This window comes from Cucurbita moschata, unplaced genomic scaffold (assembly GCF_002738365.1).
Source record: "Cucurbita moschata cultivar Rifu unplaced genomic scaffold, Cmos_1.0 Cmo_Scf00037, whole genome shotgun sequence".
Taxonomy (NCBI): Eukaryota; Viridiplantae; Streptophyta; class Magnoliopsida; order Cucurbitales; family Cucurbitaceae; genus Cucurbita; species Cucurbita moschata.
In genome coordinates, this window is record NW_019268553.1 from 1,555,316 (window position 1) to 1,580,853 (window position 25,538).

The window sequence follows — 25,538 nt, forward strand, 5'->3', positions numbered from 1 at the left end:
AAAAAAAAAAAAAAAAAAAAAAAAAAAAAAAAAAAAAAAAAAAAGACCCACATCGGGGAGCTCAGAGTAACAGCTACAAGTGATTCGGTTCCAATTATGGTTTGGGTAAATCAAAATGCCACTTCCTGAATGGCAAATGGAAATCCTTTTCATAAAAAGAGTAATAATGTTAAAACTAGACTACATAATTGATTTGCATTAATATTTTGGTATCGTTCTTTTATAGTTTTTCTTGTATTTAATTAACTCAAGTTCATTGGGAATTTACATTGGTATCCTAAGAAATTTAGGCCTTAAAACACATTTTCCTGGCTATCCTATACATCAAAAGATGAAAAGGTTTTAGTCAGTCAAATCCCACCCATAGTCACCGTACATTAATGAAGCATGGTAATATTATGATTTATTCAAGTTTTGATTTAAATTTGTTCGACGTACCCAGAGATTGTATTCTTCATTGGATTGAAGGAAGATGTGTACACAAGAATATCACCCTTTGCTTTCTCTACAGCTTCTTCTTCACTTAGGCCCACAACGGAGAGAGGAGGTATACTGCAAATTAGGCGGAACAAATTGGATTATATATCTATTTAATGGATAAGAGAATGTTCTCTGTGAAAAAGTGTAATAGAAGCATATGCAACAGAATAATGCGTATTTAGAGATCTAATAATAGATAAATTTACTCGAAAAGTCTAAGTGGACATAATGATATCCATTATATCTTATTCCCTATTCGACTCTACCCCCATAAGGATTTTCAAACTCCTTTGGCTTTTGTGGTTTCTTGATTGTAAAACCATCTAGGTAATGGTTGTTTAATATGAGACCCCTTCAATATGCTAACTATTTGCGTTATAATGTCATGAACATACTATTTTCCTAGAGCAGGTGCATAATGGGCATCATAATCCTCAATTTGCATGCAAAATACATAAATTAATGGAAAAGAAATAATGAAAATCTATTAAAAGAGAATAATTTCTTACCAGAATACAGCATAGGGTACATAATTGTAATCTGGTTTCGTAGGTTCACCACCAAAAACAGTGTTCTGCAAATAAATAGGAAAAAATAAATAAAATAAACCATGTAGCATCAAAATTAGGACTAATATTTGAAATATTAATGGGAAAAAAGCAGTGGTGTAATAGATAAGTATTGAAAGAAAATAAAAGAATACATACTGCAAAGTATGATCCCTCCATCAAAGCCACAGGCGTAAGATTCATTCGGTTAGTAACATCTCCAACAGCCCATATACTAGGTACAGTTGTGCGTGAATAATCATCAACCTGAACAATAGAATCTTTGAAACTTCGTTTGCCTCTTAAGAACAACAGAATCAAGACAAAGAAATCCCTTATCCCCAAAGACCTTCCTATTCTTATTACTAATATTGGAAAGTGACTTTTTTATAGTTGAAATAAAGTAAATGAAACTTTGATTTGTTTTATCAATTCTTTCTTGATTTGCTTCATTATTGGAAATGGATTTAGTCTTTTTTTTTTTTTTTTATTGAATCAATAAAAAGTTGACCATTAATCCTCGGGATATTCATAATACGTTGAAAGATAGCTATGTATAAGTTTTCAACGAACAATTAATGGCACAATAAGTGAGTAAAAAAGGTTAGTCCCGCTCAACATAACTACACCGTGCATCCAATGGAGAAAGCGAATGGCACACCAAATGAGTAAAAAGGGGCAAACCCGCTCAGGATAATTACTGTTAAAAAAGAATCTGATCCCCATGTTTTCCCCTGTATAACCATCTACTCAAAATCCTGACCCATAGGCACTAACTAAATACGGTTCAATCCATTATATACTATTTTCATTTTAAGAGAGGTAGTTTAGATGGGCTAAATGAAAATTTCCTTTTCAAAAACTATCAAAACAGGCTAAAGCAACTTGGTCGAGGAAAGTAGCTAGTTCAATTCTTTTCGACTCAAAGCCCCAATCCGCACAAATTAGTGATGAGCACCACAGCATATTAGCCGATAAGTATATCTGGTATGCTAGCAGATATAAATGTCATAACTCATATTGCACCTTTCTTATTTTACCTAATTACATCTTTTCAAGCCTTATAGTAGAACTCAACACTCTTTCCTCAAAATATTTCTAGGTCAACATCCCGGGTGAGCGGTAACCTACAAATGAAAGCCTAGCTGGCCCACACAAATAGCATAGAGCAGAATAAACACATTCAGATCTTTTAAGGCGACAATTAGATGGCAACGTGAAACACAGAACCAAGAAGGAAAAAAGAAAAAGTTGCCAAAAACAAAACGAGGGAACCAAAAAAAGACTAATAAGACCTATAAACACTAGACCCCTTGTACCAAAAAACCAGAGGCCGTTGAAAACAAAAGGCAATAATCGAAAAGGCAAGATATATAATCACCTTCACAGCACCATGTTTATCAACTTCGACACCAACTGCTTTCAAATTTAATCTTTTTGAATTAGGAGCACGACCTGTAACAAACGTGTCACTTAATCAATGTAACATGCAAATAACCATTGAGAGAACCACCAAATATAAAAAAGCACTTTACAACCAGAAATTAACATCAGTACTGTTGATCTCGTCCTATAGTTCCAAACAACAAACTAGCAGACTAAATTCTGTTACTCTTTCCCTTGCTGGTTCTATATAAACTGCATACTTCTTTTCATAAAATAAGCATTCTTCACTACCTAGAGGAAAATACAAATAACTGCAATACTTCTTCAAGGGGCCATTACAAATGCAGAGATAATTACCAGTCGCAAACAACACAGCATCTGCCAAGAACTCCTCACCATGATCTGTGATAACTTTTATGCCGTTCTCTGTTTTTATCAACTGAGTTTATAGAAAATTGGGACCAGTATTATCGTGTTAACTCCATAGAAAGGAAATATTTAAAATAGGCCAAAAGAGGGAGAAATAATGGAAAGTACTTCAGTCAAATTTGTTGTTGGGTGCAAAGTAATTCCTCTGCCCTCCAAGTTCCTTGCAACCACCGATCTCATTTCATCATCAAAACCTCTGAAATATAACGTTTTTCGTCATAGCATCCAAGATCATTAGTATAAAATAATGACACCAGCAAATAGCGATTAATGATGTTAGTTTGCGTTATATTTTTACATCTTTTATTTCCTGTTAATTTTTGTTTTGGGCCCATGTTTGAATGTCTTCATCAATAAATGGTTCAGAAGGGCAAAGGGCCAACGGCTATTAGAGTTGAAGATATCCGCACCACATCATACAGTTTCTTTAATCTGTATCTGAGTATCAGGCAGTTCGATCCTTCAAAAATCATTGAAAGTATAAAAGAACGTAAGATAAGATATATTATACCTTAGTGGAAGTTCCCTTCTGAAACATAGGTCAACTTTAGCACCCATCCCATTCCAGATTGAAGCAAACTCAACAGCAATGTACCTAATAACAGAAAAGAAGTTATGAACCTCAATCAAAATGCACAAAGCAGATGTACTAATAAAAAAGAGAGAACGCACCCTCCTCCAAGCACCACGACACGCTTAGGAAACTCCTCCAAACTCAAAGCCTCATCAGATGTTATCCCCAACTCCTAGAGATTGCAAAAGTAAAGTAAGAGAAAAATATTAAAACATATGATTGGGGCTCCAGAATTGCAACGGAATAACCAAAAGTTCTCCAATAGTAAGCCAAACAAAATTTACCAGACAAAAAAAAAAAAAAAAAAAACTGCATCAAGTGTTCAAACACTTGACATGCTAAAGCAAAAACAACCAACATTCATGTCAATAAAATGTTCACACAATGGTCTAAGTTCTCAAAATTACAAACAGAAAAAATTTAGTAATAAAAAATAAAACTAAACGTGAGGGATTAATGACAAAGAAAAGGAATAAAATTAAATTGTATATCCATATCCGAAGCTCCTCAATTGACAGCACAGACTAATCTGCATCCATATTACCCCGGGCCATTCTTTTAGGGGAAAGTTTTTGAGAACTTCAAGTCATATTATGACTTCAAGACAAAAATCAGCCAGAAGAATATCAAAAGTGGCACAAACTTCCTCAATTAGCATTGCGATCCATGTTTATGAACAATTGGGGACACTGATAGCATACTTCATAACCTAGAACCTAGTCATATGAACATAATAGTTTCTAACCAAATCTCTAAGGCACTTTACTGATTCAATGCTTTACCACTTTAAATCACTGTTTATATGTGCAAGTTTCTAGATCAGCATGAACAATAGCTTAACAACACCCCTAAGACTTTCAGTGTGTAATGTAAATGATAATACAAGGCGGCTCAGCATGGATCAAAGCCGTATCAGAAACGATTCACATCTTATATTCCTCTTTTATCTCCAATTGAACAATAGGAAATAGACAACAATGAAACTAATATAAAATTTGTGGAAAAAATGGTCAACAAAAATAAAATAAACAAACAGAATTTTAGGTCTCCAAAGGAAATAACACTTCTAATAATGAAAATATTGCTTTTGAAAAAAATATTGACAAAGAATTTAACTTACACAAAAATGATATCAAATTCAGAATATATATGTGTGCATGTAATTACTTCAGAAGCATTTGAAATAATGAAAATTGGCAAATTTCTCAACAGAAACAGTGGATGGAATCAGATACTTATTATTCAAAGTTGGCAATAAGTAATTTTGGTCAACAGAGAGAGAAAGTAAGAGCAGACTGCTACCTTCCCAGGAATATCAGGAATGACAGCTCTACTGCCGGTTGCAATCAGTATGTGCTTTGCAGAATAGCATATTTTGGTACCGTCAAGTTGTGTCACCTCAACTTCATGTGGACCAACAATCTTTCCCTCTCCTTCATACATTTTTACTCCCGAATTAGTCAGTAAACGCTTGTAAATTCCATTTAATCGGACTATCTCATCTGTCTACATTTCAAAAGTTAAAAGAAGTACATGTCTCCATATTAGACAAGAAAAACCAATATGTAAAAATAAAAAAATAAAAAAATAAAAAAATTGAGGACATAATTTCAATTCCTTACTAATTACTGGAAGTATTACTACAGAGAGCAACAACATGTGTTCAAATAAGTGATAAGAACAGATACTCTTGATCTTAGCCAATAGGCTGAGAATGGCATGTGTACCAGAAGAAATGATACATCGGTCATGACTCAGAATTGTATCTAAAACAACTAAGAGATTCATACATCTGGAAGCATAATTTCTCAAGTTCAGACTTCCAGCATTCAACATGACAATTTGGATCACTTGTTTCATTGGGGAAACATAGGCCACCGTTATGCTTTGTCTATGAAGACCAAATGCGTAACTCCCAGTTTTGCACGTTAGATTAACAGCTTTTTTCTAATCACTAACCAATATGCTTCAGAAAGGAAAAATCTAACAAAAAATCTAATGAGAGGTGTAAAAACTAGAGACATGTAATTTACAGAAGGATCAAGTCAGGAGCTATAATTACTTTTCTTGAACTGAGGAGGATTAACTACCCATCTTTGCATCAGGCTTCTACTACGGTATATTATCGGTTAAATCATGGAAAGAACTTAAACTTTAAAAGCAAACATTTATTGAGTTCTTGCAACCTTCGGAAAACCACATATACCAGATCTTTATGTAAATATACCCAACAAATCTTAATCAAAATGAATTATGTACTTCATTGAAAAAACAAGCTCTATAAAGTCTGTTTTGAAATTGTTAGAAATCACGTGCAAAACATTAAGCGTAAGAAACATACCTTTTTTTGTAAAAGTTTCTTCCAATCAAAATCCACTTTCTCATTCACATCCCAACCAAAACTTCGAGCATCCTACACAAACAACACATGCTTTATTCATAAAATTCATGCCCACAGAATGAAAGTAGTTTTTCTTAATATTGAAATATGACTGTACGGTGCATTTAAAGTCATTTTAAGAAAACTAGAGTTGGCTGTGTTAAACAAAAACTAGTGAATACTGTTGCATTTAGTAGAAATAAAAGTTCAAAAAATTACATTCTAACCTGAAGCTCAGGACCAAATGTTGCTCCGTACACCAGAATCTTTTTGGGAACACAGCCACGAATGACACACCTAAATTGCCAAATGAGATAAAACATGATAAAGAATTTTGTGAGAACAATAAAAATCTTTTTCGAGGGCTTGGAAGGACAACATACGTTCCACCAATTCCTCCAATTACTTCTGAGCTGATTGGATCGAATGGAAGTTCACAGATGCCAACCTTCCAACATATTTTCACACGTAATTAGCAAATGTTTACCAGCCAATACTTTGGAAAGAGATACCAAATGAGAATAACAGTCGACAAAAAAAGGCATATAAAATCTTTACGGAATCAACAGTAAAATCTGCACAAATGACTATAAACGAATCATCAATATAAACACGAAATTAAACTTATGCACTTGTCAGAATAAGTCCATATATGAAACCTTCGCTCCATGACTAGCTGAAAATCTACTTGCACGAACGCCACCACTTCCTGCTCCAATAACGAATAAATCAAAGTCGTAGTGTTCCTCCGCCTCGGCCTGATGGCTCAGTTCTCCACCTATGAGCATCTTCCTCGACATGGCTGCCGAATATTTTGAGCTAAGTCTGCGGTAAACAGAAAATCACAAAATAGACGAACAACAACCAATCAAACGATAGAGCTGAATGCTTTAAGCTGCAAGAAACTCGCAAACGATGATAAACAGAGGAACCGATAGAAAATACAGAACATATGCCTTGAAATAAAGACGTATTCATTTGTTAAAAGAGAAATAAAAGTCAAACTGAAATTGCTAATCTGCCGCCGCCACAGGATGAAAAGTGCATTACAAAAATCAACAGTCAACTTCGCGGATGCGAATAGAAACAGAAGAAGACGAAACAAAGAAACTCGCGAATCTTCGCTCATCCAGACGCTACAAAAACACAAGAACTGTCTAACAACGCATCAAACATTCAAACTCCGTTCAACAGCCAACTCTCTTGCCTCGATCATAAAACCTTCGATATATTTAAAAAAAATCAAACAAAAATCACTGGCACTCACTTCTTAAGTTAAAACAAAAAAAAAAGTAAGAGAAAAGCTCCACGGACATGTGTCTATTATTTTCCTTTTCCATTTCCATCATCTTCTAAGCAACCAAACAGAAAATAGGCAGAGAATCTACCTTTGAGAAGCTGATGGCTGCAAGAGGAGAAACTCTAGGGCTTTCGACAGAGAAGAGAGGAATCGCGATCACTCGAAAGCCAAACGATGATGGCTGTATTTATATGTACAGAGCTGTGACTAAGTGAGAGCAATGGAGAACGCGAAATGCTTTTAGTTTCCGTATCCCCGGCGATCCCGAACGCTTCGATTATTTTTTTTCATTTTATTTTTCTTACATTTTTCGAAATTAGACGATGACGTGGCGCCATTTTAGCTCACCGTTTCTCGCGCCACAATCCAGTAATTTTGTACGCATCACAATTCCCAACTTTAATGTTAGAGGGTTCTATTTCAGATTATTTTAATAAAAAATTCAACGTAATCAATAATTTAAATTTTATACTTTATCTTAAAAATATTCTTAAATTTTAAAAAATTTAATTAAAACCTTTCAAAAAAAATTAAAAAAAAAACCGCATAAACTTTAAAAGTAAAATTATCTTCAAACTAAATAACTGGGGTGAGAGAGGCTCGAAGTCAAGATCACTCTACAAAGCTATGAGACCTACACGCTAACCAACTGTGCCACCACCACCTGTTGATGTAGGCCTTGAGGTACACATTGACCTACTTGGACCTCAGAGAAACCAATGAAAAAAATAATTGGGGTGAGAGAGGCTCAAACTCTCGACCTCAGGATCACTCTACAAAGCTATGAGACCTACGCGCTAACCAACTGCGCCACCACCCCCTGCTGATGTAGGCCTTGAGGTACACATTGACCTACTTGGACCTCAAAGAAACCGATGAAAAAAATAATTGGGGTGAGAGAGGCTCGAACTCTCGACCTCAGGATCACTCTACAAAGCTATGAGACCTACGCGCTAACCAACTGCGCCACCACCCCCTGCTGATGTAGGCCTTGAGGTACACATTGACCTACTTGGACCTCAAAGAGGCCGATGAAAAAAATAATTGGGGTGAGAGAGGCTCGAACTCTCGACCTCAGGATCACTCTACAAAGCTATGAGACCTACGCGCTAACCAACTGCGCCACCACCCCCTGCTGATGTAGGCCTTGAGGTACACATTGACCTACTTGGACCTCAAAGAAACCGATGAAAAAAATAATTGGGGTGAGAGAGGCTCGAACTCTCGACCTCAGGATCACTCTACAAAGCTATGAGACCTACGCGCTAACCAACTGCGCCACCACCCCCTGCTGATGTAGGCCTTGAGGTACACATTGACCTACTTGGACCTCAAAGAAACCGATGAAAAAAATAATTGGGGTGAGAGAGGCTCGAACTCTCGACCTCAGGATCACTCTACAAAGCTATGAGACCTACGCGCTAACCAACTGCGCCACCACCCCCTGCTGATGTAGGCCTTGAGGTACACATTGACCTACTTGGACCTCAAAGAAACCGATGAAAAAAATAATTGGGGTGAGAGAGGCTCGAACTCTCGACCTCAGGATCACTCTACAAAGCTATGAGACCTACGCGCTAACCAACTGCGCCACCACCCCCTGCTGATGTAGGCCTTGAGGTACACATTGACCTACTTGGACCTCAAAGAAACCGATGAAAAAAATAATTGGGGTGAGAGAGGCTCGAACTCTCGACCTCAGGATCACTCTACAAAGCTATGAGACCTACGCGCTAACCAACTGCGCCACCACCCCCTGCTGATGTAGGCCTTGAGGTACACATTGACCTACTTGGACCTCAAAGAAACCGATGAAAAAAATAATTGGGGTGAGAGAGGCTCGAACTCTCGACCTCAGGATCACTCTACAAAGCTATGAGACCTACGCGCTAACCAACTGCGCCACCACCCCCTGCTGATGTAGGCCTTGAGGTACACATTGACCTACTTGGACCTCAAAGAAACCGATGAAAAAAATAATTGGGGTGAGAGAGGCTCGAACTCTCGACCTCAGGATCACTCTACAAAGCTATGAGACCTACGCGCTAACCAACTGCGCCACCACCCCCTGCTGATGTAGGCCTTGAGGTACACATTGACCTACTTGGACCTCAAAGAAACCGATGAAAAAAATAATTGGGGTGAGAGAGGCTCGAACTCTCGACCTCAGGATCACTCTACAAAGCTATGAGACCTACGCGCTAACCAACTGCGCCACCACCCCCTGCTGATGTAGGCCTTGAGGTACACATTGACCTACTTGGACCTCAAAGAAACCGATGAAAAAAATAATTGGGGTGAGAGAGGCTCGAACTCTCGACCTCAGGATCACTCTACAAAGCTATGAGACCTACGCGCTAACCAACTGCGCCACCACCCCCTGCTGATGTAGGCCTTGAGGTACACATTGACCTACTTGGACCTCAAAGAAACCGATGAAAAAAATAATTGGGGTGAGAGAGGCTCGAACTCTCGACCTCAGGATCACTCTACAAAGCTATGAGACCTACGCGCTAACCAACTGCGCCACCACCGCCTGCTGATGTAGGCCTTGAGGTACACATTGACCTACTTGGACCTCAAAGAAACCGATGAAAAAAATAATTGGGGTGAGAGAGGCTCGAACTCTCGACCTCAGGATCACTCTACAAAGCTATGAGACCTACGCGCTAACCAACTGCGCCACCACCCCCTGCTGATGTAGGCCTTGAGGTACACATTGACCTACTTGGACCTCAAAGAAACCGATGAAAAAAATAATTGGGGTGAGAGAGGCTCGAACTCTCGACCTCAGGATCACTCTACAAAGCTATGAGACCTACGCGCTAACCAACTGCGCCACCACCCCCTGCTGATGTAGGCCTTGAGGTACACATTGACCTACTTGGACCTCAAAGAAACCGATGAAAAAAATAATTGGGGTGAGAGAGGCTCGAACTCTCGACCTCAGGATCACTCTACAAAGCTATGAGACCTACGCGCTAACCAACTGCGCCACCACCCCCTGCTGATGTAGGCCTTGAGGTACACATTGACCTACTTGGACCTCAAAGAAACCGATGAAAAAAATAATTGGGGTGAGAGAGGCTCGAACTCTCGACCTCAGGATCACTCTACAAAGCTATGAGACCTACGCGCTAACCAACTGCGCCACCACCCCCTGCTGATGTAGGCCTTGAGGTACACATTGACCTACTTGGACCTCAAAGAAACCGATGAAAAAAATAATTGGGGTGAGAGAGGCTCGAACTCTCGACCTCAGGATCACTCTACAAAGCTATGAGACCTACGCGCTAACCAACTGCGCCACCACCCCCTGCTGATGTAGGCCTTGAGGTACACATTGACCTACTTGGACCTCAAAGAAACCGATGAAAAAAATAATTGGGGTGAGAGAGGCTCGAACTCTCGACCTCAGGATCACTCTACAAAGCTATGAGACCTACGCGCTAACCAACTGCGCCACCACCCCCTGCTGATGTAGGCCTTGAGGTACACATTGACCTACTTGGACCTCAAAGAAACCGATGAAAAAAATAATTGGGGTGAGAGAGGCTCGAACTCTCGACCTCAGGATCACTCTACAAAGCTATGAGACCTACGCGCTAACCAACTGCGCCACCACCCCCTGCTGATGTAGGCCTTGAGGTACACATTGACCTACTTGGACCTCAAAGAAACCGATGAAAAAAATAATTGGGGTGAGAGAGGCTCGAACTCTCGACCTCAGGATCACTCTACAAAGCTATGAGACCTACGCGCTAACCAACTGCGCCACCACCCCCTGCTGATGTAGGCCTTGAGGTACACATTGACCTACTTGGACCTCAAAGAAACCGATGAAAAAAATAATTGGGGTGAGAGAGGCTCGAACTCTCGACCTCAGGATCACTCTACAAAGCTATGAGACCTACGCGCTAACCAACTGCGCCACCACCCCCTGCTGATGTAGGCCTTGAGGTACACATTGACCTACTTGGACCTCAAAGAAACCGATGAAAAAAATAATTGGGGTGAGAGAGGCTCGAACTCTCGACCTCAGGATCACTCTACAAAGCTATGAGACCTACGCGCTAACCAACTGCGCCACCACCCCCTGCTGATGTAGGCCTTGAGGTACACATTGACCTACTTGGACCTCAAAGAAACCGATGAAAAAAATAATTGGGGTGAGAGAGGCTCGAACTCTCGACCTCAGGATCACTCTACAAAGCTATGAGACCTACGCGCTAACCAACTGCGCCACCACCCCCTGCTGATGTAGGCCTTGAGGTACACATTGACCTACTTGGACCTCAAAGAAACCGATGAAAAAAATAATTGGGGTGAGAGAGGCTCGAACTCTCGACCTCAGGATCACTCTACAAAGCTATGAGACCTACGCGCTAACCAACTGCGCCACCACCCCCTGCTGATGTAGGCCTTGAGGTACACATTGACCTACTTGGACCTCAAAGAAACCGATGAAAAAAATAATTGGGGTGAGAGAGGCTCGAACTCTCGACCTCAGGATCACTCTACAAAGCTATGAGACCTACGCGCTAACCAACTGCGCCACCACCCCCTGCTGATGTAGGCCTTGAGGTACACATTGACCTACTTGGACCTCAAAGAAACCGATGAAAAAAATAATTGGGGTGAGAGAGGCTCGAACTCTCGACCTCAGGATCACTCTACAAAGCTATGAGACCTACGCGCTAACCAACTGCGCCACCACCCCCTGCTGATGTAGGCCTTGAGGTACACATTGACCTACTTGGACCTCAAAGAAACCGATGAAAAAAATAATTGGGGTGAGAGAGGCTCGAACTCTCGACCTCAGGATCACTCTACAAAGCTATGAGACCTACGCGCTAACCAACTGCGCCACCACCCCCTGCTGATGTAGGCCTTGAGGTACACATTGACCTACTTGGACCTCAAAGAAACCGATGAAAAAAATAATTGGGGTGAGAGAGGCTCGAACTCTCGACCTCAGGATCACTCTACAAAGCTATGAGACCTACGCGCTAACCAACTGCGCCACCACCCCCTGCTGATGTAGGCCTTGAGGTACACATTGACCTACTTGGACCTCAAAGAAACCGATGAAAAAAATAATTGGGGTGAGAGAGGCTCGAACTCTCGACCTCAGGATCACTCTACAAAGCTATGAGACCTACGCGCTAACCAACTGCGCCACCACCCCCTGCTGATGTAGGCCTTGAGGTACACATTGACCTACTTGGACCTCAAAGAAACCGATGAAAAAAATAATTGGGGTGAGAGAGGCTCGAACTCTCGACCTCAGGATCACTCTACAAAGCTATGAGACCTACGCGCTAACCAACTGCGCCACCACCCCCTGCTGATGTAGGCCTTGAGGTACACATTGACCTACTTGGACCTCAAAGAAACCGATGAAAAAAATAATTGGGGTGAGAGAGGCTCGAACTCTCGACCTCAGGATCACTCTACAAAGCTATGAGACCTACGCGCTAACCAACTGCGCCACCACCCCCTGCTGATGTAGGCCTTGAGGTACACATTGACCTACTTGGACCTCAAAGAAACCGATGAAAAAAATAATTGGGGTGAGAGAGGCTCGAACTCTCGACCTCAGGATCACTCTACAAAGCTATGAGACCTACGCGCTAACCAACTGCGCCACCACCCCCTGCTGATGTAGGCCTTGAGGTACACATTGACCTACTTGGACCTCAAAGAAACCGATGAAAAAAATAATTGGGGTGAGAGAGGCTCGAACTCTCGACCTCAGGATCACTCTACAAAGCTATGAGACCTACGCGCTAACCAACTGCGCCACCACCCCCTGCTGATGTAGGCCTTGAGGTACACATTGACCTACTTGGACCTCAAAGAAACCGATGAAAAAAATAATTGGGGTGAGAGAGGCTCGAACTCTCGACCTCAGGATCACTCTACAAAGCTATGAGACCTACGCGCTAACCAACTGCGCCACCACCCCCTGCTGATGTAGGCCTTGAGGTACACATTGACCTACTTGGACCTCAAAGAAACCGATGAAAAAAATAATTGGGGTGAGAGAGGCTCGAACTCTCGACCTCAGGATCACTCTACAAAGCTATGAGACCTACGCGCTAACCAACTGCGCCACCACCCCCTGCTGATGTAGGCCTTGAGGTACACATTGACCTACTTGGACCTCAAAGAAACCGATGAAAAAAATAATTGGGGTGAGAGAGGCTCGAACTCTCGACCTCAGGATCACTCTACAAAGCTATGAGACCTACGCGCTAACCAACTGCGCCACCACCCCCTGCTGATGTAGGCCTTGAGGTACACATTGACCTACTTGGACCTCAAAGAAACCGATGAAAAAAATAATTGGGGTGAGAGAGGCTCGAACTCTCGACCTCAGGATCACTCTACAAAGCTATGAGACCTACGCGCTAACCAACTGCGCCACCACCCCCTGCTGATGTAGGCCTTGAGGTACACATTGACCTACTTGGACCTCAAAGAAACCGATGAAAAAAATAATTGGGGTGAGAGAGGCTCGAACTCTCGACCTCAGGATCACTCTACAAAGCTATGAGACCTACGCGCTAACCAACTGCGCCACCACCCCCTGCTGTTGTAGGCCTTGAGGTACACATTGAACTACTTGGACCTCAAAGAAACCGATGAAAAAAATAATTGGGGTGAGAGAGGCTCGAACTCTCGACCTCAGGATCACTCTACAAAGCTATGAGACCTACGCGCTAACCAACTGCGCCACCACCCCCTGCTGATGTAGGCCTTGAGGTACACATTGACCTACTTGGACCTCAAAGAAACCGATGAAAAAAATAATTGGGGTGAGAGAGGCTCGAACTCTCGAACCTCAAGATCACTCTACAAAGCTATGAGACCTACGCGCTAACCAACTGCGCCACCACCCCCTGCTGATGTAGGCCTTGAGGTACACATTGACCTACTTGGACCTCAAAGAAACTGATGAAAAAAATAATTGGGGTGAGAGAGGCTCGAACTCTCGACCTCAGGATCACTCTACAAAGCTATGAGACCTACGCGCTAACCAACTGCGCCACCACCCCCTGCTGATGTAGGCCTTGAGGTACACATTGACCTACTTGGACCTCAAAGAAACCGATGAAAAAAATAATTGGGGTGAGAGAGGCTCGAACTCTCAACCTCAGGATCACTCTACAAAGCTATGAGACCTACGCGCTAACCAACTGCGCCACCACCCCCTGCTGATGTAGGCCTTGAGGTACACATTGACCTACTTGGACCTCAAAGAAACCGATGAAAAAAATAATTGGGGTGAGAGAGGCTCGAACTCTCGACCTCAGGATCACTCTACAAAGCTATGAGACCTACGCGCTAACCAACTGCGCCACCACCCCCTGCTGATGTAGGCCTTGAGGTACACATTGACCTACTTGGACCTCAAAGAGGCCGATGAAAAAAATAATTGGGGTGAGAGAGGCTCGAACTCTCAACCTCAGGATCACTCTACATAGCTATGAGACCTACGCGCTAACCAACTGCGCCACCACCCCCTGCTGATGTAGGCCTTGAGGTACACATTGACCTACTTGGACCTCAAAGAAACTGATGAAAAAAATAATTGGGGTGAGAGAGGCTCGGTACACATTGACCTACTTGGACCTCAAAGAAACTGATGAAAAAAATAATTGGGGTGAGAGAGGCTCGAACTCTCGAACCTCAGGATCAGTCTACAAAGCTATGAGACCTACGCGCTAACCAACTGTGCCACCACCCCCTGCTGATGTAGGCCTTGAGGTACACATTGACCTACTCGGACCTCAAAGAAACTGATGAAAAAAATAATTGGGGTGAGAGAGGCTCGAACTCTCGTCCTCAGGATCACTCTACAAAGCTATGAGACCTACGCGCTAACCAACTGCGCCACCACCCCCTGCTGTTGTAGGCCTTGAGGTACACATTGACCTACTCGGACCTCAAAGAGGCCGATGAAAAAAATAATTGGGGTGAGAGAGGCTCGAACTCTCGACCTCAGGATCACTCTACAAAGCTATGAGACCTACGCGCTAACCAACTGCGCCACCACCCCCTGCTGGTGTAGGCCTTGAGGTACACATTGACCTACTTGGACCTCAAAGAGGCCGATGAAAAAAATAATTGGGGTGAGAGAGGCTCGAACTCTCGACCTCAGGATCACTCTACAAAGCTATGAGACCTACGCGCTAACCAACTGCGCCACCACCCCCTGCTGATGTAGGCCTTGAGGTACACATTGACCTACTTGGACCTCAAAGAACCTGATGAAAAAAATAATTGGGGTGAGAGAGGCTCGAACTCTCGACCTCAGGATCACTCTACAAAGCTATGAGACCTACGCGCTAACCAACTGCGCCGCCACCCCCTGCTGATGTAGGCCTTGAGGTACACATTGACCTACTTGGACCTCAAAGAAACCGATGAAAAAAATAATTGGGGTGAGAGAGACTCGAACTCTCGACCTCAGGATCACTCTACAAAGCTATGAGACCTACGCGCTAACCAACTGCGCCACCACCCCTGCTAATGTAGGCCTTGAGGTACACATTGACCTACTTGGACCTCAAAGAAACCGATGAAAAAAATAATTGGGGTGAGAGAGGCTCGAACTCTCGACCTCAGGATCACTCTACAAAGCTATGAGACCTACGCGCTAACCAACTGCGCCACCACCCCCTACTGATGTAGGCCTTGAGGTACACATTGACCTACTTGGACCTCAAAGAAACCGAGTGGGTTAATTGTTGAAGGAATTGAGATCAGGCCGAAAAATGATTAATTAAGTAGAGATTCTATACGGGAGAACAGAAGAATTGACCGTTAAATTATATATTACTAGAATGGAAGAATTGACGGTTAAATATCGACCAATAATCTCGGAAGTGTAGAGCCTTGAGACATGCTAAGAATTGGGGTGTGAGGGTCTCGAACTGCTCAAAGATGCCTATGAAAAAAAAATTGGAGTTAGAGAGGTTCGAACTCTCAATCTTAGGATCACTCTTTAGAGATACATGTTGATCTATTTGGGTCGTTTCCTTACCCAAAATATATATATATATATATTTATATATTTATTTATTTAATATTAAAAAATTTAAGACCCAAAATAAAAAATAAAAATTTATTATTAGACAAATTTTAACTAAAAATACATGTTATGCCCAAGATAAAAAATTTGTTTGTAATTAGAAGTTTATTAGTGTTAGATGAACACTTCTACAATTGTTTGACATTCTTCGTTTTAAACATAAGAAATTATGATTTTGCTTTGGACTTCTCCTCTCCAAAAGACCTCGTACCAGAGAGTAGTCTTTGATTATAATTTTCTGATTATTCTCTAAATTAGCCAATGTGAGACTTCATTCAATTCTCCGACTCTTAAAATGGTTGGATTTAAATAAATAAATATTCAAATAGTCGTCGATGCCCGCTACCATTCTTCGACGATGGAGAATTATATATATATATATATATATATATATATATATATATATTTTTTTTTTTTTTTTTTTTGCGTTGACTCCAGGGATGATTTTGTAAAAGAGAAACTAAATAAATTATTAATAATATATATTTCTTTTGCGTTTACTCCAAGGATGATTTTGTAGAAGAGAAACTTGAGAAAAAGAGAGAAAAAGATCAGCCAAATCGGAGATGGACATCAACCAGCTGCCGGTGGAGTGCATCGCTGCCATTCTGGCTTTCACCTCGCCGAAGGACGCCTGCAGATCCGCCACCGTCTCGCCGGCTTTCAGATCCGCCGCCGATTCCGAAGCTCTGTGGACCACTTTTCTGCCGTCCGATTACCGGCAGATTATTTCTCAGGCTTCGTCCCCATCTACGACGTCGTTTCTGAATTCCTTGTCCAAAAAGGCTCTCTACTTCCATCTCTGCGATCATCAGCTTCTCATCGGCTCTGGAAATTCGGTAATTCAACTAAATTTTATTTACTTAAAATTCAGACTCTTAATTTTCAATATTAATTAATTTTAATTAGAGTTTTCTGCTTGAATAAAAGTAAAGATCCGTTAATAAATAAATAAAAATATTAAATCTATTTATCTAACTTTCTAAAAATTTTAAATCAAATTTAATTAATTTAAACTCTAATAATTATTTTAAAATTTTGAAAATGGAGTTTATCAATATTATTTTGAGTTTTTTTTTTTTTTTTCTCTATTTAAAACTTATTGAGTTTGCAATTAATTTGAATCAGAGTTTTGTGTTGGAGAAAGAGAGCGGCAAGAAATGCTATATGATAGGAGCAAGAGATCTAGAGATAATTTGGGGAAATTCAACACAATATTGGACTTGGAATCCCAACCCTATATCAAGGTGCCCATTTTTCATTTTATTTATTACATTTAATATTTTATTTATTTTCGTTTATATATTTTAATTATTGTTGTGTGCTTTCAAAATATTAATTTTCATATTTTTTTATTCATTATAATTATATACCTACCTCAGCCTAATTTAAGGTTCTACATTTTAGATAAATTATTTAAGTAAATTGTGACACTGTAGCATGTCATTTTATACAGTAAGATATATGATAGGAAAACGATGAAAATAACTTGAATTCTTATTCGTTTGTTAAATCTAGGGTTTTACATTTGAGATAAATTTTTCGAATACGTTACCATACTATACCCAATCAATTAGCACTGTAGGATGTCTGATAGAAAAACGATGAAACTAACATGAATTTGTATTCAGTAGTTAAATCTGGGGTTCTAGATTTAAGATAAATTACTCGAATAGGTTGTCACATTGTAGTCGATTGTACATTAGGATGTACGACAGAAAGACGATGAAAGTAACTCGAACTTATATTTAGTAGTTTTATGAGGTAATTACATTATAGTTTTAGGTTCGTTTGATGAATTTAAAATTTTAAACCACAGGTTTTCTGAAGTGGCTGAGTTGCAAATGGTATGGTGGCTTGAGATCAAAGGGAGAATAGAGGCTAGAAATTTAAGTCCCCAAACCAACTACGCAGCGTACCTTGTGTTCAAGCTTGTAGAAGATCGTTACCAGCGTCGTGGTTTTCGTGAGAGACCAGTTTTATTGCGAGTTTATTTTGAAGGGGCGGAGGTTGAAGAAGGGAAGACTGCAATTTTGGACCCTCGTGAAGGATCCCTTGTGGCTTTTGAAGAAAGAGCGGACGGGTGGATGGAGATTGAAATGGGTGAAATCTTCAATGAATTAGGAGACGATGGCTCAATTATTTTTCATTTGAAAGAGTTCCATAACTTTATAACTAAGAGTGGGTTAATTGTTGAAGGAATCGAGATTAGGCCTAAAAATGATTAATTAAGTAGTGTTATTGTAATTGAGATGCTATAAATTATATATTTACTATGAAATAAGCTTGAACTCTCAACCCTACTCACTCTTTGAGACGCCACTATTAGTATAGGTCTTGAAGTACACCTTGATCTACTGGACCTCAAAGAAGCCTATGAAAAAGAGAAATTGGGGGGAGAGAGGCTCAAACTCTCGACCTCAGGATCACTCTACAAAGCTATGAGACCTACACGCTAGCCAACTACACCACCACCGCCCCCTGTTGGTATAGGCTTGAAGTACACACTGATCTACTTGGGTCTCAAATAAGCCCATGAAAAAAGATTTGGGGTGTGAGAGACTCAAGCTCTCGACCTCAGAGTCACTCTACAAGCTATGAGACCTATGCACTAATCAACTGCACTACCCTACCATCCCTCTTGTTAAGTGCCACCACCATCTGCTAGTAGGTGCTACCAGGTACACGCTAATCTACCTAAGCCTAAAAAAACTCCTCGAAAAGGAATTGAGGTGAAAAGCTATAAGTCGTCATTAGTATTATTATATATATACACGTTGATTTTGTAGAAGAGAAACGAAAGAAAAAGAGAGAAAAAAATAAGCCAAATCGGAGATGGACACCAACCAGCTGCCGATGGAGTGCATCGCTATCATTCTGGCTTTCACCTCGCCGAAGGACGCTTGCAGATCCGTCGCCGTCTCGTCGACTTTCAGATCCGCCGCCGATTCCGAAGCTCTGTGGACCACTTTTCTGCCGTCCGATTACCAGCAGATTATTTCTCAGGATTCATCCGCATCTACGACGTCGTTTTTGAATTCCTTGTCCAAAAAGGCTCTCTACTTCCATCTCTGCGATCGTCTGTTTTTCATTGGCTCTGGAAATTCTCAAATCTAAATTTTATTTTATTGATTAGACTGAACACGCGACTCTCCACAATGGTATGATATTATTCATTCTGAGCATAAATTTTTATGCCTTTACTTTAGGAAAGTCCAGAAAGCCTCACTCGAATGGGATGAGAGAGTATAAACTCATTATCCTTCCCTAAAAACTTTGGAGTGAGTAATTTAAACTTAAAACACTTTTAAAATTTTTGAAAACTAAATAAAAAAATTCAAAATTGTTTTTAAATTAAGAAAAGTAATTTTAAAATTTTGTTTTTATTATTTAAATTGGACTAAGAATTTAATATTTTGGTACAAAAATTAAAATAAGTACAATTTTAAAAAACGCAGCTAATTTAGGGAATGATCCTGTGTTTATAATCAAATAATATTCTACCCATTGATATGACAATATCATACCATTGTGGAGAGTTGTGTTCATCTAACCGACAATATATAGCATATCATTTTACACGATAAGAAGTATTCAAATGGACTGAAACATTGTAGCATATCATTTTACACGATAAGAAGTAGGGTAGAAAAACGATTAAAATAACTCGAATTTCTGTTAAATCTAGGGTTTTGCATTTCAGATAAATTGTTCGAGCAAGCTGCCCTATACTGGATTACTTAACAGTGTAGGATATATGATAAAAAAACGATGAAACTAACAGTAATTAAATCTAGAGTCATGAGTTGTTACCACATTGTAGCCTATCATTTTATAGAGTAGGATGTACGACAAAAAGACGATAAAAACAACTTGAATTTATTTTCAGTAGTTATTACGAGACAATTACATTATAGTGCTCAGTTCGTATGACGAATTTAAACTTTTAAACCACAGGTTTCCTGAAGTGGCTGAGTTGCAAAATGTATGGTGGCTTGAGATCTATGGAAAAATAGAAGCTAGAAATTTAAGTCCCCGAACCAACTACGCAGTTTACTTTGTGTTCAAGCTCGTAGAAGACCGTTGTGAATTCAACGAGAGACCAGTTTTATTAGAAGTTTTGACCCTCCTCAAAGAACCTTTATGGCTTCTAAAGAAAGAGCCGACGGATGGATGGAGATTGAAATGGGTGAAATCTTCAATGAATTCGACGGCTCAATTGTTTTCCATTTAAAAGAGGTTGATAATTTAATAGATGGTTAATTGTTGAAGGAATTGAGATTAGGCCTAAAAATAATTAGTTAAGGTACAAAAACTATTTAATGTGATTGTCGTTGTTGTAATTGAGATACTTGATGGTAAGAATCAAAATTTACTACGAAATTTTACTTTTTTTTGTATTTATTTAGTATATGAACTTTGCTAAAATTAATTATTATTATTATTTTGTCAAATACAATTTTAACATTTTTTTCTTCAAAGTAAATTATATTCACTCTTTTGAGACCCAGCGCTAGACAACTACGCCACCGCCCCTTGTTGGTATGGGCCATTTATGTGTGGGCTTCAAAAAAAAAAAGTATTCAACCACGCCTTGTTGGCATGGTCCTTGAGGTACATGGGCCATTTATGTGTGGGCTTCAGAAAACGCTCATTAAAAAACTAATGACTCAAACTCTCGACCTCAGGATCACTCTAAAAAGCTATGAGACCTGTACACTAGCCAACTGCGCCACTATCCCCTGCTAATATAGGCCTTGAGGTACACGCCGACCTACTATACACTAGCCAACTGCGCCACTATCCCCTGCTAATATAGGCCTTGAGGTACACGCCGACCTACTTTGAGCTCAAAGAAACTGATGAAAAAACAATTGGGGTGAGAGAGGCTCGAACTCTAGACCTCAAGATCACCCTCTACAAAGCTATGAGACCTACGCGCTAGCCAACTGCGCCACCACCCCCTGCTGATGTTGGCCTTGAGGTACACGTTGACCTACTTGGACCTCAAAGAAACCGATGAGAAAAAACAATTGGGGTGAGAGAGGCTCAAACTCTCAACCTCAGGATCACTCTACAAAGCTATGAGACCTACGCGCTAGCTAACTGGCGCCACCACCCCCGGCTTGATGTAGACCTTGAGGTACACGTTGACCTACTTGGACCTCAAAGAAACCGATGAAAAAAACAATTGGGGTGAGAGAGGCTCGAACTCAGGAATACTCTTCAAAACTATGAGACCTACACACTAGCCAACTACGCCACTACCCATTGATGATATGGGCTTTGAGGTACACGTTGACCTACTTTAAGCTCAAAGAAACTGATGAAAAAAATAATTGGGGTGAGAGAGGCTTGAACTCTCAACCTCAGGATCACTCTACAAAGCTGTGAGACCTACGTGCTAGCCAACTACACCACCATCCCTTACTGGTATAGGCTTTTGAGGTACACGCTGACCTACTTTGAACTCAAAGAAACCGATGAAAAAAATAATTGGGGTAAGAACTAAGAGAGGCTCAAACTCTCGACGGCAAGGTCACTCTCCAAGCTATGAGACCTACGCATTAGCCAACTACACCACCACTCCTATTAGTATAAACTTTGAAGTACACATTGATCTACTTAGACCTCAAAGAAGCGAATAAAAAGAATTTGGGTTTGAGAAGCTCGAACTCTTGACCTCAGAATCATTCATTAGCTATAAGACTCACCCACTAGTTAATTTCACTACCACCCCTCATTGGTATGGGCCTCGAGATACATGACCCACCTATGTGTGGGCCTCAAAGAAGCCCACAAAAAAGAATTGGTGCGAGGGTGGCTCGATTGTGAACTAGTATTTGTGAGAAAAAGATGAAAATACCCGTTATCAAGAAGTGAAATAGAACATAAAAACGTAAGTTTTAGGCAGTGAAAGGAGACCAGAACTCTAACATCGTGCTTATTCAAGAGTGAACTAAAAAAGGCAATAACTTAGTTAGATCATTAAGCAGGAAAAAGAGATTCGAAATTCAAAAAGAACCGGGGGGGGGAGCGTTTAATTTCGGATTTTTTATTTTTATTTAAATATATTTATGTCGTACAGTCCCACAAGTCTCAACCGACGTTCGCAATGCTCCCTTGCAGTTCCCAACTATATAAAGGTAAAGGTAAGTGTTGAGGAACCTCCTCTTTCGATATTTTGAATCCCGAAATTTCCGTCTCGCTCTATATACGCGCGCACTCGAAGAGGAGTTTGGAAGCAGCTAGTATTGGTAAGGATTTTTCAGCCTCCTTCTCCGATCTGGTTTGATCTTCTCCATTGTTCTGAAGTTCGCTCTGTGTTTGTTTGTATTTTTGTTTTGTTTTTGTTTCTTTGGCATTGCATCGATCTTCTTAAATCTCGATCTGTGATTGTTGTTGAGTTAGGGTTCTTTCGGAAATGGGGCAACAGTCGTTGATCTACAGCTTTGTGGCTAGAGGAACGGTGATTCTCGCTGAGTATACAGAGTTCACCGGTAATTTCACTAGCATCGCCTCTCAATGCCTCCAGAAGCTCCCTGCTTCGAATAATAAGTTCACGTACAACTGCGATGGCCACACCTTCAATTATCTCGTCGAGAATGGATTCAGTACGTTTCATTTATCTGAATTAATGCTACAGTTTGTTTTGATCCAGATCTCGTTATGATTTATTCGTTTGTTGAGCTTTCCTTTACGAGATTCTTCTCTTCGTTTTCAATGTCATTTCGTCACTGTTACAGATCCATCGTTTTTTTAATCTTCTGAAGGTTTGGTCATTAGTGTGTTAGTGTATTATAGCTCATGGTACATCTTGAATCACATCAGATTCGGACATTTTGCTTTATCTTGATGGGTGGATATTTTATAGTTCCACGAGAATTGAGGTTTGTTTATAAACACTAAAAGGCGGCTAAAACGATCGGAGTTATTTCCTTTTTTAATGGAAAAAAAAAAAAAAAAGGAGACAGAATTCGTGTTTTTGGTTACCTCGAAAAGAAAGGAGCACGAGATCACCTAAGTGATATGGAATCAATAAATCTCACGAAACTGGAGGGAAAATGCACTGTTTCGAATCCAGGCTGATCTAAGCTGAGCAAAAATACTGAACTAGAAATGGAGGTATCAATGCGAAGAACTTGGCATTGTTTTATTTGCTCAGTTGCAATTGCTTGTATTATAAATTTGGTTAGCTGTTGGTGGATTGCATAAGCTCCTTATGATTTTCTGTAACTAAGAGACTATTTTCTGCTATCTATGATGCACTTATGATCGATTCCAACCATTAAGTTCCCTCATGATTTTATTTACATCTAACTTTCTGTTCCGTTTTCTGCAGCTTATTGTGTAGTTGCTGTTGAAGCTGCTGGTAGACAAGTTCCTATTGCTTTTCTTGAGCGCGTCAAGGAAGACTTCAACAAGAGATATGGTGGTGGGAAAGCTGCAACTGCTGTTGGCAACAGTCTGAACAAAGAATTTGGGTACTCTTTCTAATTTCCTGTTCTTAAATACATATTTAGAATATTTTTTAAACTGAAGAAGAAGTTAGTGAAGAAGATAAGAAACATAAACCAATGTAACAACTATGAGATGGAAACCATTGATAACTGATGTGTTCTGATAAAATTTTGAGAACTCATTGACAAATTAATTTTTGTAGATCAAAATTAAAGGAGCATATGCAATATTGTGTGGATCATCCTGAAGAGATCAGCAAGCTTGCTAAGGTGAAGGCTCAGGTTTCTGAAGTCAAGGGTGTTATGATGGAAAACATTGAGAAGGTAAAGAGCCGTAGTAATATTCTGTTGATTTTGTTAGAGTGAAGGATTATTTTCAATAATTTAAAATGCTGTTCATGTCCTTTGTTAATTCAAACTTTTTTTTCTTTCTTTTTTTTACCTGTTTGTTTCTATTCGTTTTTGGTGGGTAGGGATGCAAATAATGAACTGTTTCATCTCCCCGTATCACGTACACGCCCCTATATGTGCGTGGCATTTGAATTAGTTAAATGCTCGATTTGGTGGTTTGTCACCCCAGGTTATGTATGCTTGCTTGTGTCTGAATAATTAGGATACCTTGAAATCTACTGAGGAATTTTTGTGGAACTGAACTTGAAAAGGGGCCTTTTGGATGACATTTTAATCATGAAACAACTATTTTTCTATCTGTTTGGCAGGTTCTCGATCGTGGTGAGAAAATCGAGTTGTTAGTGGATAAAACAGAGAATCTCCGCTCACAGGTTGGTTGAATAAAAATTTCTTACATTTTTATGTTGATTGTGTAAAATTCATGTCGCTTGATCAGAAGCAACCTCAGAGTTTAGGCTTCGATTGCATTTATCGATTTGTCTTCTTCAAATACACTATCTTTTATATTTCAGGCTCAGGATTTCAGGACGCAGGGAACGAAAATGAGGAGGAAGATGTGGTTCCAGAATATGAAGATAAAACTGATCGTTCTCGGTATTGTCATTGCTTTGATTCTCATCATTATTTTGTCGGTCTGTCATGGCTTTCATTGTTAAGTTCCATCTTGATTTCCCTCGACATTGTACACTGGCTCTCTGCATTGGTGGATGATCGTTCTCGGTAGATCGATTCGCATACCCAACTCGCAGATCTTTGATTTTTGATGTGTTTGAATCTCTCTCTAGGCTGTAGTACCCAATTCCCATCACCTTTCTGCTAGGATAGTCTGTATTTTGTATTTTGTATTTTGTATTTTGTATTGATGTATAGATACATATATATATATATATATATATAAGCAATTCCTTAATCTTCAGGTAGACCCGGTTTATTATGGTTCATGTTGTGGATCCTCCGAGATGTAATAATAGAGATACTTCCTTTTTAATGTTCTTTGTTTTTTGGTAAATTTTTTATCCATAACTGAGTACTTTTTAGTTTGTTTTTCATCATATTTCTTTGCAAGATTTCAGCCTATTCATTATCACTCATGATATCCGGACCACTAACTCGGTAAGGTTCTTTACTACAACTCTTACAATCTCTTATTCTTATTGGCTCTTGGAGAAGGTATGATCTCTAGTGAAAGAACTTTCTATACATATCTAATTGGATGGCTAGGAACGAAGGAAAGAAAAAAGAGTGGAGTAAGACAAACCCACCCGTTGGAGCAGCGAGCTGGTTGAAGTCGAAGGCGGGGAAAGGAGTAATGCTTAGAGGATTGGATGGGCTTGCTTATCTTAGTCGCGGGATTGGCCCCACCTAAGGGCGGGTGCACAGGAGGGTGAAGGCGAAACAAAAATCGAATGGACTGATTCGCCTTCCTTCATATATTGGACCGGGAAAAAAAGGGGAGAAAGTAAAGTCTAA

At 40.1% G+C, this 25,538-nt stretch overlaps 3 protein-coding genes, 50 non-coding genes and 1 pseudogene across 53 annotated transcripts in view; 3 read left to right on the top strand and 51 right to left on the bottom strand.

The window, feature by feature from the left end:
- Positions 1-7,380, bottom strand: part of LOC111432113 (glutathione reductase, cytosolic) — an 8,959-nt gene extending 1,579 nt beyond the window's left edge. The window contains exons 1-14 of the mRNA XM_023068924.1: positions 7,186-7,380; positions 6,457-6,622; positions 6,181-6,245; positions 6,025-6,094; positions 5,759-5,830; positions 4,720-4,923; positions 3,516-3,589; positions 3,355-3,438; positions 2,952-3,039; positions 2,772-2,853; positions 2,410-2,483; positions 1,188-1,295; positions 990-1,054; positions 439-552 (exon numbers count right to left, since the gene is read on the bottom strand). Coding sequence (XP_022924692.1) covers positions 439-552; positions 990-1,054; positions 1,188-1,295; positions 2,410-2,483; positions 2,772-2,853; positions 2,952-3,039; positions 3,355-3,438; positions 3,516-3,589; positions 4,720-4,923; positions 5,759-5,830; positions 6,025-6,094; positions 6,181-6,245; positions 6,457-6,597 — 1,241 coding nt within the window. The 5' untranslated portion in view covers positions 6,598-6,622; positions 7,186-7,380. The remainder of the gene's footprint in view (positions 1-438; positions 553-989; positions 1,055-1,187; positions 1,296-2,409; positions 2,484-2,771; positions 2,854-2,951; positions 3,040-3,354; positions 3,439-3,515; positions 3,590-4,719; positions 4,924-5,758; positions 5,831-6,024; positions 6,095-6,180; positions 6,246-6,456; positions 6,623-7,185) is intronic.
- A 450-nt stretch (positions 7,381-7,830) lies between these two features.
- On the bottom strand, positions 7,831-7,917 carry TRNAM-CAU. The gene is given in 2 exon segments: positions 7,831-7,866; positions 7,880-7,917. It is a non-coding gene; the product is annotated as a tRNA-Met (tRNA).
- A 69-nt stretch (positions 7,918-7,986) lies between these two features.
- TRNAM-CAU lies at positions 7,987-8,073 on the bottom strand. Its single transcript is given in 2 exon segments — positions 7,987-8,022; positions 8,036-8,073. It is a non-coding gene; the product is annotated as a tRNA-Met (tRNA).
- Positions 8,074-8,142: 69 nt separating this feature from the next.
- TRNAM-CAU lies at positions 8,143-8,229 on the bottom strand. Its single transcript is given in 2 exon segments — positions 8,143-8,178; positions 8,192-8,229. It is a non-coding gene; the product is annotated as a tRNA-Met (tRNA).
- A 69-nt stretch (positions 8,230-8,298) lies between these two features.
- TRNAM-CAU lies at positions 8,299-8,385 on the bottom strand. The gene is given in 2 exon segments: positions 8,299-8,334; positions 8,348-8,385. It is a non-coding gene; the product is annotated as a tRNA-Met (tRNA).
- Positions 8,386-8,454: 69 nt separating this feature from the next.
- Positions 8,455-8,541, bottom strand: TRNAM-CAU. The gene is given in 2 exon segments: positions 8,455-8,490; positions 8,504-8,541. It is a non-coding gene; the product is annotated as a tRNA-Met (tRNA).
- Positions 8,542-8,610: 69 nt separating this feature from the next.
- Positions 8,611-8,697, bottom strand: TRNAM-CAU. Its single transcript is given in 2 exon segments — positions 8,611-8,646; positions 8,660-8,697. It is a non-coding gene; the product is annotated as a tRNA-Met (tRNA).
- Positions 8,698-8,766: 69 nt separating this feature from the next.
- TRNAM-CAU lies at positions 8,767-8,853 on the bottom strand. The gene is given in 2 exon segments: positions 8,767-8,802; positions 8,816-8,853. It is a non-coding gene; the product is annotated as a tRNA-Met (tRNA).
- Positions 8,854-8,922: 69 nt separating this feature from the next.
- Positions 8,923-9,009, bottom strand: TRNAM-CAU. Its single transcript is given in 2 exon segments — positions 8,923-8,958; positions 8,972-9,009. It is a non-coding gene; the product is annotated as a tRNA-Met (tRNA).
- Positions 9,010-9,078: 69 nt separating this feature from the next.
- TRNAM-CAU lies at positions 9,079-9,165 on the bottom strand. Its single transcript is given in 2 exon segments — positions 9,079-9,114; positions 9,128-9,165. It is a non-coding gene; the product is annotated as a tRNA-Met (tRNA).
- Positions 9,166-9,234: 69 nt separating this feature from the next.
- TRNAM-CAU lies at positions 9,235-9,321 on the bottom strand. Its single transcript is given in 2 exon segments — positions 9,235-9,270; positions 9,284-9,321. It is a non-coding gene; the product is annotated as a tRNA-Met (tRNA).
- Positions 9,322-9,390: 69 nt separating this feature from the next.
- On the bottom strand, positions 9,391-9,477 carry TRNAM-CAU. Its single transcript is given in 2 exon segments — positions 9,391-9,426; positions 9,440-9,477. It is a non-coding gene; the product is annotated as a tRNA-Met (tRNA).
- Positions 9,478-9,546: 69 nt separating this feature from the next.
- TRNAM-CAU lies at positions 9,547-9,633 on the bottom strand. Its single transcript is given in 2 exon segments — positions 9,547-9,582; positions 9,596-9,633. It is a non-coding gene; the product is annotated as a tRNA-Met (tRNA).
- Positions 9,634-9,702: 69 nt separating this feature from the next.
- On the bottom strand, positions 9,703-9,789 carry TRNAM-CAU. Its single transcript is given in 2 exon segments — positions 9,703-9,738; positions 9,752-9,789. It is a non-coding gene; the product is annotated as a tRNA-Met (tRNA).
- Positions 9,790-9,858: 69 nt separating this feature from the next.
- TRNAM-CAU lies at positions 9,859-9,945 on the bottom strand. The gene is given in 2 exon segments: positions 9,859-9,894; positions 9,908-9,945. It is a non-coding gene; the product is annotated as a tRNA-Met (tRNA).
- Positions 9,946-10,014: 69 nt separating this feature from the next.
- TRNAM-CAU lies at positions 10,015-10,101 on the bottom strand. Its single transcript is given in 2 exon segments — positions 10,015-10,050; positions 10,064-10,101. It is a non-coding gene; the product is annotated as a tRNA-Met (tRNA).
- Positions 10,102-10,170: 69 nt separating this feature from the next.
- Positions 10,171-10,257, bottom strand: TRNAM-CAU. The gene is given in 2 exon segments: positions 10,171-10,206; positions 10,220-10,257. It is a non-coding gene; the product is annotated as a tRNA-Met (tRNA).
- A 69-nt stretch (positions 10,258-10,326) lies between these two features.
- TRNAM-CAU lies at positions 10,327-10,413 on the bottom strand. The gene is given in 2 exon segments: positions 10,327-10,362; positions 10,376-10,413. It is a non-coding gene; the product is annotated as a tRNA-Met (tRNA).
- A 69-nt stretch (positions 10,414-10,482) lies between these two features.
- On the bottom strand, positions 10,483-10,569 carry TRNAM-CAU. Its single transcript is given in 2 exon segments — positions 10,483-10,518; positions 10,532-10,569. It is a non-coding gene; the product is annotated as a tRNA-Met (tRNA).
- A 69-nt stretch (positions 10,570-10,638) lies between these two features.
- On the bottom strand, positions 10,639-10,725 carry TRNAM-CAU. The gene is given in 2 exon segments: positions 10,639-10,674; positions 10,688-10,725. It is a non-coding gene; the product is annotated as a tRNA-Met (tRNA).
- Positions 10,726-10,794: 69 nt separating this feature from the next.
- Positions 10,795-10,881, bottom strand: TRNAM-CAU. Its single transcript is given in 2 exon segments — positions 10,795-10,830; positions 10,844-10,881. It is a non-coding gene; the product is annotated as a tRNA-Met (tRNA).
- Positions 10,882-10,950: 69 nt separating this feature from the next.
- Positions 10,951-11,037, bottom strand: TRNAM-CAU. Its single transcript is given in 2 exon segments — positions 10,951-10,986; positions 11,000-11,037. It is a non-coding gene; the product is annotated as a tRNA-Met (tRNA).
- Positions 11,038-11,106: 69 nt separating this feature from the next.
- TRNAM-CAU lies at positions 11,107-11,193 on the bottom strand. The gene is given in 2 exon segments: positions 11,107-11,142; positions 11,156-11,193. It is a non-coding gene; the product is annotated as a tRNA-Met (tRNA).
- A 69-nt stretch (positions 11,194-11,262) lies between these two features.
- Positions 11,263-11,349, bottom strand: TRNAM-CAU. Its single transcript is given in 2 exon segments — positions 11,263-11,298; positions 11,312-11,349. It is a non-coding gene; the product is annotated as a tRNA-Met (tRNA).
- A 69-nt stretch (positions 11,350-11,418) lies between these two features.
- On the bottom strand, positions 11,419-11,505 carry TRNAM-CAU. Its single transcript is given in 2 exon segments — positions 11,419-11,454; positions 11,468-11,505. It is a non-coding gene; the product is annotated as a tRNA-Met (tRNA).
- Positions 11,506-11,574: 69 nt separating this feature from the next.
- On the bottom strand, positions 11,575-11,661 carry TRNAM-CAU. The gene is given in 2 exon segments: positions 11,575-11,610; positions 11,624-11,661. It is a non-coding gene; the product is annotated as a tRNA-Met (tRNA).
- A 69-nt stretch (positions 11,662-11,730) lies between these two features.
- TRNAM-CAU lies at positions 11,731-11,817 on the bottom strand. The gene is given in 2 exon segments: positions 11,731-11,766; positions 11,780-11,817. It is a non-coding gene; the product is annotated as a tRNA-Met (tRNA).
- Positions 11,818-11,886: 69 nt separating this feature from the next.
- Positions 11,887-11,973, bottom strand: TRNAM-CAU. The gene is given in 2 exon segments: positions 11,887-11,922; positions 11,936-11,973. It is a non-coding gene; the product is annotated as a tRNA-Met (tRNA).
- Positions 11,974-12,042: 69 nt separating this feature from the next.
- On the bottom strand, positions 12,043-12,129 carry TRNAM-CAU. Its single transcript is given in 2 exon segments — positions 12,043-12,078; positions 12,092-12,129. It is a non-coding gene; the product is annotated as a tRNA-Met (tRNA).
- A 69-nt stretch (positions 12,130-12,198) lies between these two features.
- On the bottom strand, positions 12,199-12,285 carry TRNAM-CAU. The gene is given in 2 exon segments: positions 12,199-12,234; positions 12,248-12,285. It is a non-coding gene; the product is annotated as a tRNA-Met (tRNA).
- A 69-nt stretch (positions 12,286-12,354) lies between these two features.
- Positions 12,355-12,441, bottom strand: TRNAM-CAU. The gene is given in 2 exon segments: positions 12,355-12,390; positions 12,404-12,441. It is a non-coding gene; the product is annotated as a tRNA-Met (tRNA).
- A 69-nt stretch (positions 12,442-12,510) lies between these two features.
- Positions 12,511-12,597, bottom strand: TRNAM-CAU. The gene is given in 2 exon segments: positions 12,511-12,546; positions 12,560-12,597. It is a non-coding gene; the product is annotated as a tRNA-Met (tRNA).
- Positions 12,598-12,666: 69 nt separating this feature from the next.
- Positions 12,667-12,753, bottom strand: TRNAM-CAU. Its single transcript is given in 2 exon segments — positions 12,667-12,702; positions 12,716-12,753. It is a non-coding gene; the product is annotated as a tRNA-Met (tRNA).
- Positions 12,754-12,822: 69 nt separating this feature from the next.
- TRNAM-CAU lies at positions 12,823-12,909 on the bottom strand. Its single transcript is given in 2 exon segments — positions 12,823-12,858; positions 12,872-12,909. It is a non-coding gene; the product is annotated as a tRNA-Met (tRNA).
- A 69-nt stretch (positions 12,910-12,978) lies between these two features.
- Positions 12,979-13,065, bottom strand: TRNAM-CAU. The gene is given in 2 exon segments: positions 12,979-13,014; positions 13,028-13,065. It is a non-coding gene; the product is annotated as a tRNA-Met (tRNA).
- Positions 13,066-13,134: 69 nt separating this feature from the next.
- On the bottom strand, positions 13,135-13,221 carry TRNAM-CAU. The gene is given in 2 exon segments: positions 13,135-13,170; positions 13,184-13,221. It is a non-coding gene; the product is annotated as a tRNA-Met (tRNA).
- Positions 13,222-13,290: 69 nt separating this feature from the next.
- Positions 13,291-13,377, bottom strand: TRNAM-CAU. Its single transcript is given in 2 exon segments — positions 13,291-13,326; positions 13,340-13,377. It is a non-coding gene; the product is annotated as a tRNA-Met (tRNA).
- A 69-nt stretch (positions 13,378-13,446) lies between these two features.
- Positions 13,447-13,533, bottom strand: TRNAM-CAU. Its single transcript is given in 2 exon segments — positions 13,447-13,482; positions 13,496-13,533. It is a non-coding gene; the product is annotated as a tRNA-Met (tRNA).
- A 69-nt stretch (positions 13,534-13,602) lies between these two features.
- TRNAM-CAU lies at positions 13,603-13,689 on the bottom strand. The gene is given in 2 exon segments: positions 13,603-13,638; positions 13,652-13,689. It is a non-coding gene; the product is annotated as a tRNA-Met (tRNA).
- Positions 13,690-13,758: 69 nt separating this feature from the next.
- On the bottom strand, positions 13,759-13,845 carry TRNAM-CAU. Its single transcript is given in 2 exon segments — positions 13,759-13,794; positions 13,808-13,845. It is a non-coding gene; the product is annotated as a tRNA-Met (tRNA).
- A 226-nt stretch (positions 13,846-14,071) lies between these two features.
- On the bottom strand, positions 14,072-14,158 carry TRNAM-CAU. Its single transcript is given in 2 exon segments — positions 14,072-14,107; positions 14,121-14,158. It is a non-coding gene; the product is annotated as a tRNA-Met (tRNA).
- Positions 14,159-14,227: 69 nt separating this feature from the next.
- Positions 14,228-14,314, bottom strand: TRNAM-CAU. Its single transcript is given in 2 exon segments — positions 14,228-14,263; positions 14,277-14,314. It is a non-coding gene; the product is annotated as a tRNA-Met (tRNA).
- Positions 14,315-14,383: 69 nt separating this feature from the next.
- Positions 14,384-14,470, bottom strand: TRNAM-CAU. The gene is given in 2 exon segments: positions 14,384-14,419; positions 14,433-14,470. It is a non-coding gene; the product is annotated as a tRNA-Met (tRNA).
- Positions 14,471-14,539: 69 nt separating this feature from the next.
- TRNAM-CAU lies at positions 14,540-14,626 on the bottom strand. The gene is given in 2 exon segments: positions 14,540-14,575; positions 14,589-14,626. It is a non-coding gene; the product is annotated as a tRNA-Met (tRNA).
- Positions 14,627-14,762: 136 nt separating this feature from the next.
- TRNAM-CAU lies at positions 14,763-14,850 on the bottom strand. Its single transcript is given in 2 exon segments — positions 14,763-14,799; positions 14,813-14,850. It is a non-coding gene; the product is annotated as a tRNA-Met (tRNA).
- Positions 14,851-14,919: 69 nt separating this feature from the next.
- Positions 14,920-15,006, bottom strand: TRNAM-CAU. The gene is given in 2 exon segments: positions 14,920-14,955; positions 14,969-15,006. It is a non-coding gene; the product is annotated as a tRNA-Met (tRNA).
- Positions 15,007-15,075: 69 nt separating this feature from the next.
- Positions 15,076-15,162, bottom strand: TRNAM-CAU. The gene is given in 2 exon segments: positions 15,076-15,111; positions 15,125-15,162. It is a non-coding gene; the product is annotated as a tRNA-Met (tRNA).
- A 69-nt stretch (positions 15,163-15,231) lies between these two features.
- Positions 15,232-15,318, bottom strand: TRNAM-CAU. The gene is given in 2 exon segments: positions 15,232-15,267; positions 15,281-15,318. It is a non-coding gene; the product is annotated as a tRNA-Met (tRNA).
- Positions 15,319-15,387: 69 nt separating this feature from the next.
- On the bottom strand, positions 15,388-15,474 carry TRNAM-CAU. The gene is given in 2 exon segments: positions 15,388-15,423; positions 15,437-15,474. It is a non-coding gene; the product is annotated as a tRNA-Met (tRNA).
- A 69-nt stretch (positions 15,475-15,543) lies between these two features.
- TRNAM-CAU lies at positions 15,544-15,630 on the bottom strand. The gene is given in 2 exon segments: positions 15,544-15,579; positions 15,593-15,630. It is a non-coding gene; the product is annotated as a tRNA-Met (tRNA).
- Positions 15,631-15,698: 68 nt separating this feature from the next.
- On the bottom strand, positions 15,699-15,785 carry TRNAM-CAU. Its single transcript is given in 2 exon segments — positions 15,699-15,734; positions 15,748-15,785. It is a non-coding gene; the product is annotated as a tRNA-Met (tRNA).
- Positions 15,786-16,704: 919 nt separating this feature from the next.
- On the top strand, positions 16,705-18,451 carry LOC111432116 (putative F-box protein PP2-B12). Its single transcript, XM_023068927.1, has 3 exons — positions 16,705-17,036; positions 17,326-17,444; positions 18,017-18,451. The coding sequence occupies exons 1-3, from the start codon at positions 16,764-16,766 to the stop codon at positions 18,423-18,425; spliced, it is 801 nt and encodes a 266-aa protein (XP_022924695.1). The 5' UTR covers positions 16,705-16,763; the 3' UTR covers positions 18,426-18,451.
- Positions 18,452-19,032: 581 nt separating this feature from the next.
- Positions 19,033-20,498, top strand: LOC111432117 (annotated as a pseudogene).
- A 1,817-nt stretch (positions 20,499-22,315) lies between these two features.
- Positions 22,316-25,056, top strand: LOC111432118 (putative vesicle-associated membrane protein 726). The gene is made up of 6 exons (XM_023068928.1): positions 22,316-22,454; positions 22,609-22,811; positions 23,540-23,681; positions 23,861-23,981; positions 24,377-24,439; positions 24,581-25,056. Exons 2-6 carry the CDS (start codon positions 22,622-22,624, stop codon positions 24,722-24,724), a joined length of 660 nt encoding a protein of 219 aa, XP_022924696.1. The 5' UTR covers positions 22,316-22,454; positions 22,609-22,621; the 3' UTR covers positions 24,725-25,056.
- The last annotated feature ends 482 nt before the right edge of the window (positions 25,057-25,538 follow it).

What these genes read in the sequence shown, in the direction of transcription:
- LOC111432116 (XM_023068927.1), top strand. Translation starts at nt 16,764, where the DNA reads ATGGACATCAACCAGCTGCCGGTGGAGTGCATCGCTGCCATTCTGGCT. An exon ending in TCATCGGCTCTGGAAATTCG is followed by an intron (nt 17,037 to 17,325) that starts GTAATTCAACTA and finishes AATTTGAATCAG; the next exon opens with AGTTTTGTGTTGGAGAAAGA. An exon ending in AATCCCAACCCTATATCAAG is followed by an intron (nt 17,445 to 18,016) that starts GTGCCCATTTTT and finishes TTTAAACCACAG; the next exon opens with GTTTTCTGAAGTGGCTGAGT.
- LOC111432118 (XM_023068928.1), top strand. Translation starts at nt 22,622, where the DNA reads ATGGGGCAACAGTCGTTGATCTACAGCTTTGTGGCTAGAGGAACGGTG. An exon ending in TGATGGAAAACATTGAGAAG is followed by an intron (nt 23,982 to 24,376) that starts GTAAAGAGCCGT and finishes TCTGTTTGGCAG; the next exon opens with GTTCTCGATCGTGGTGAGAA. An exon ending in CAGAGAATCTCCGCTCACAG is followed by an intron (nt 24,440 to 24,580) that starts GTTGGTTGAATA and finishes TTTATATTTCAG; the next exon opens with GCTCAGGATTTCAGGACGCA.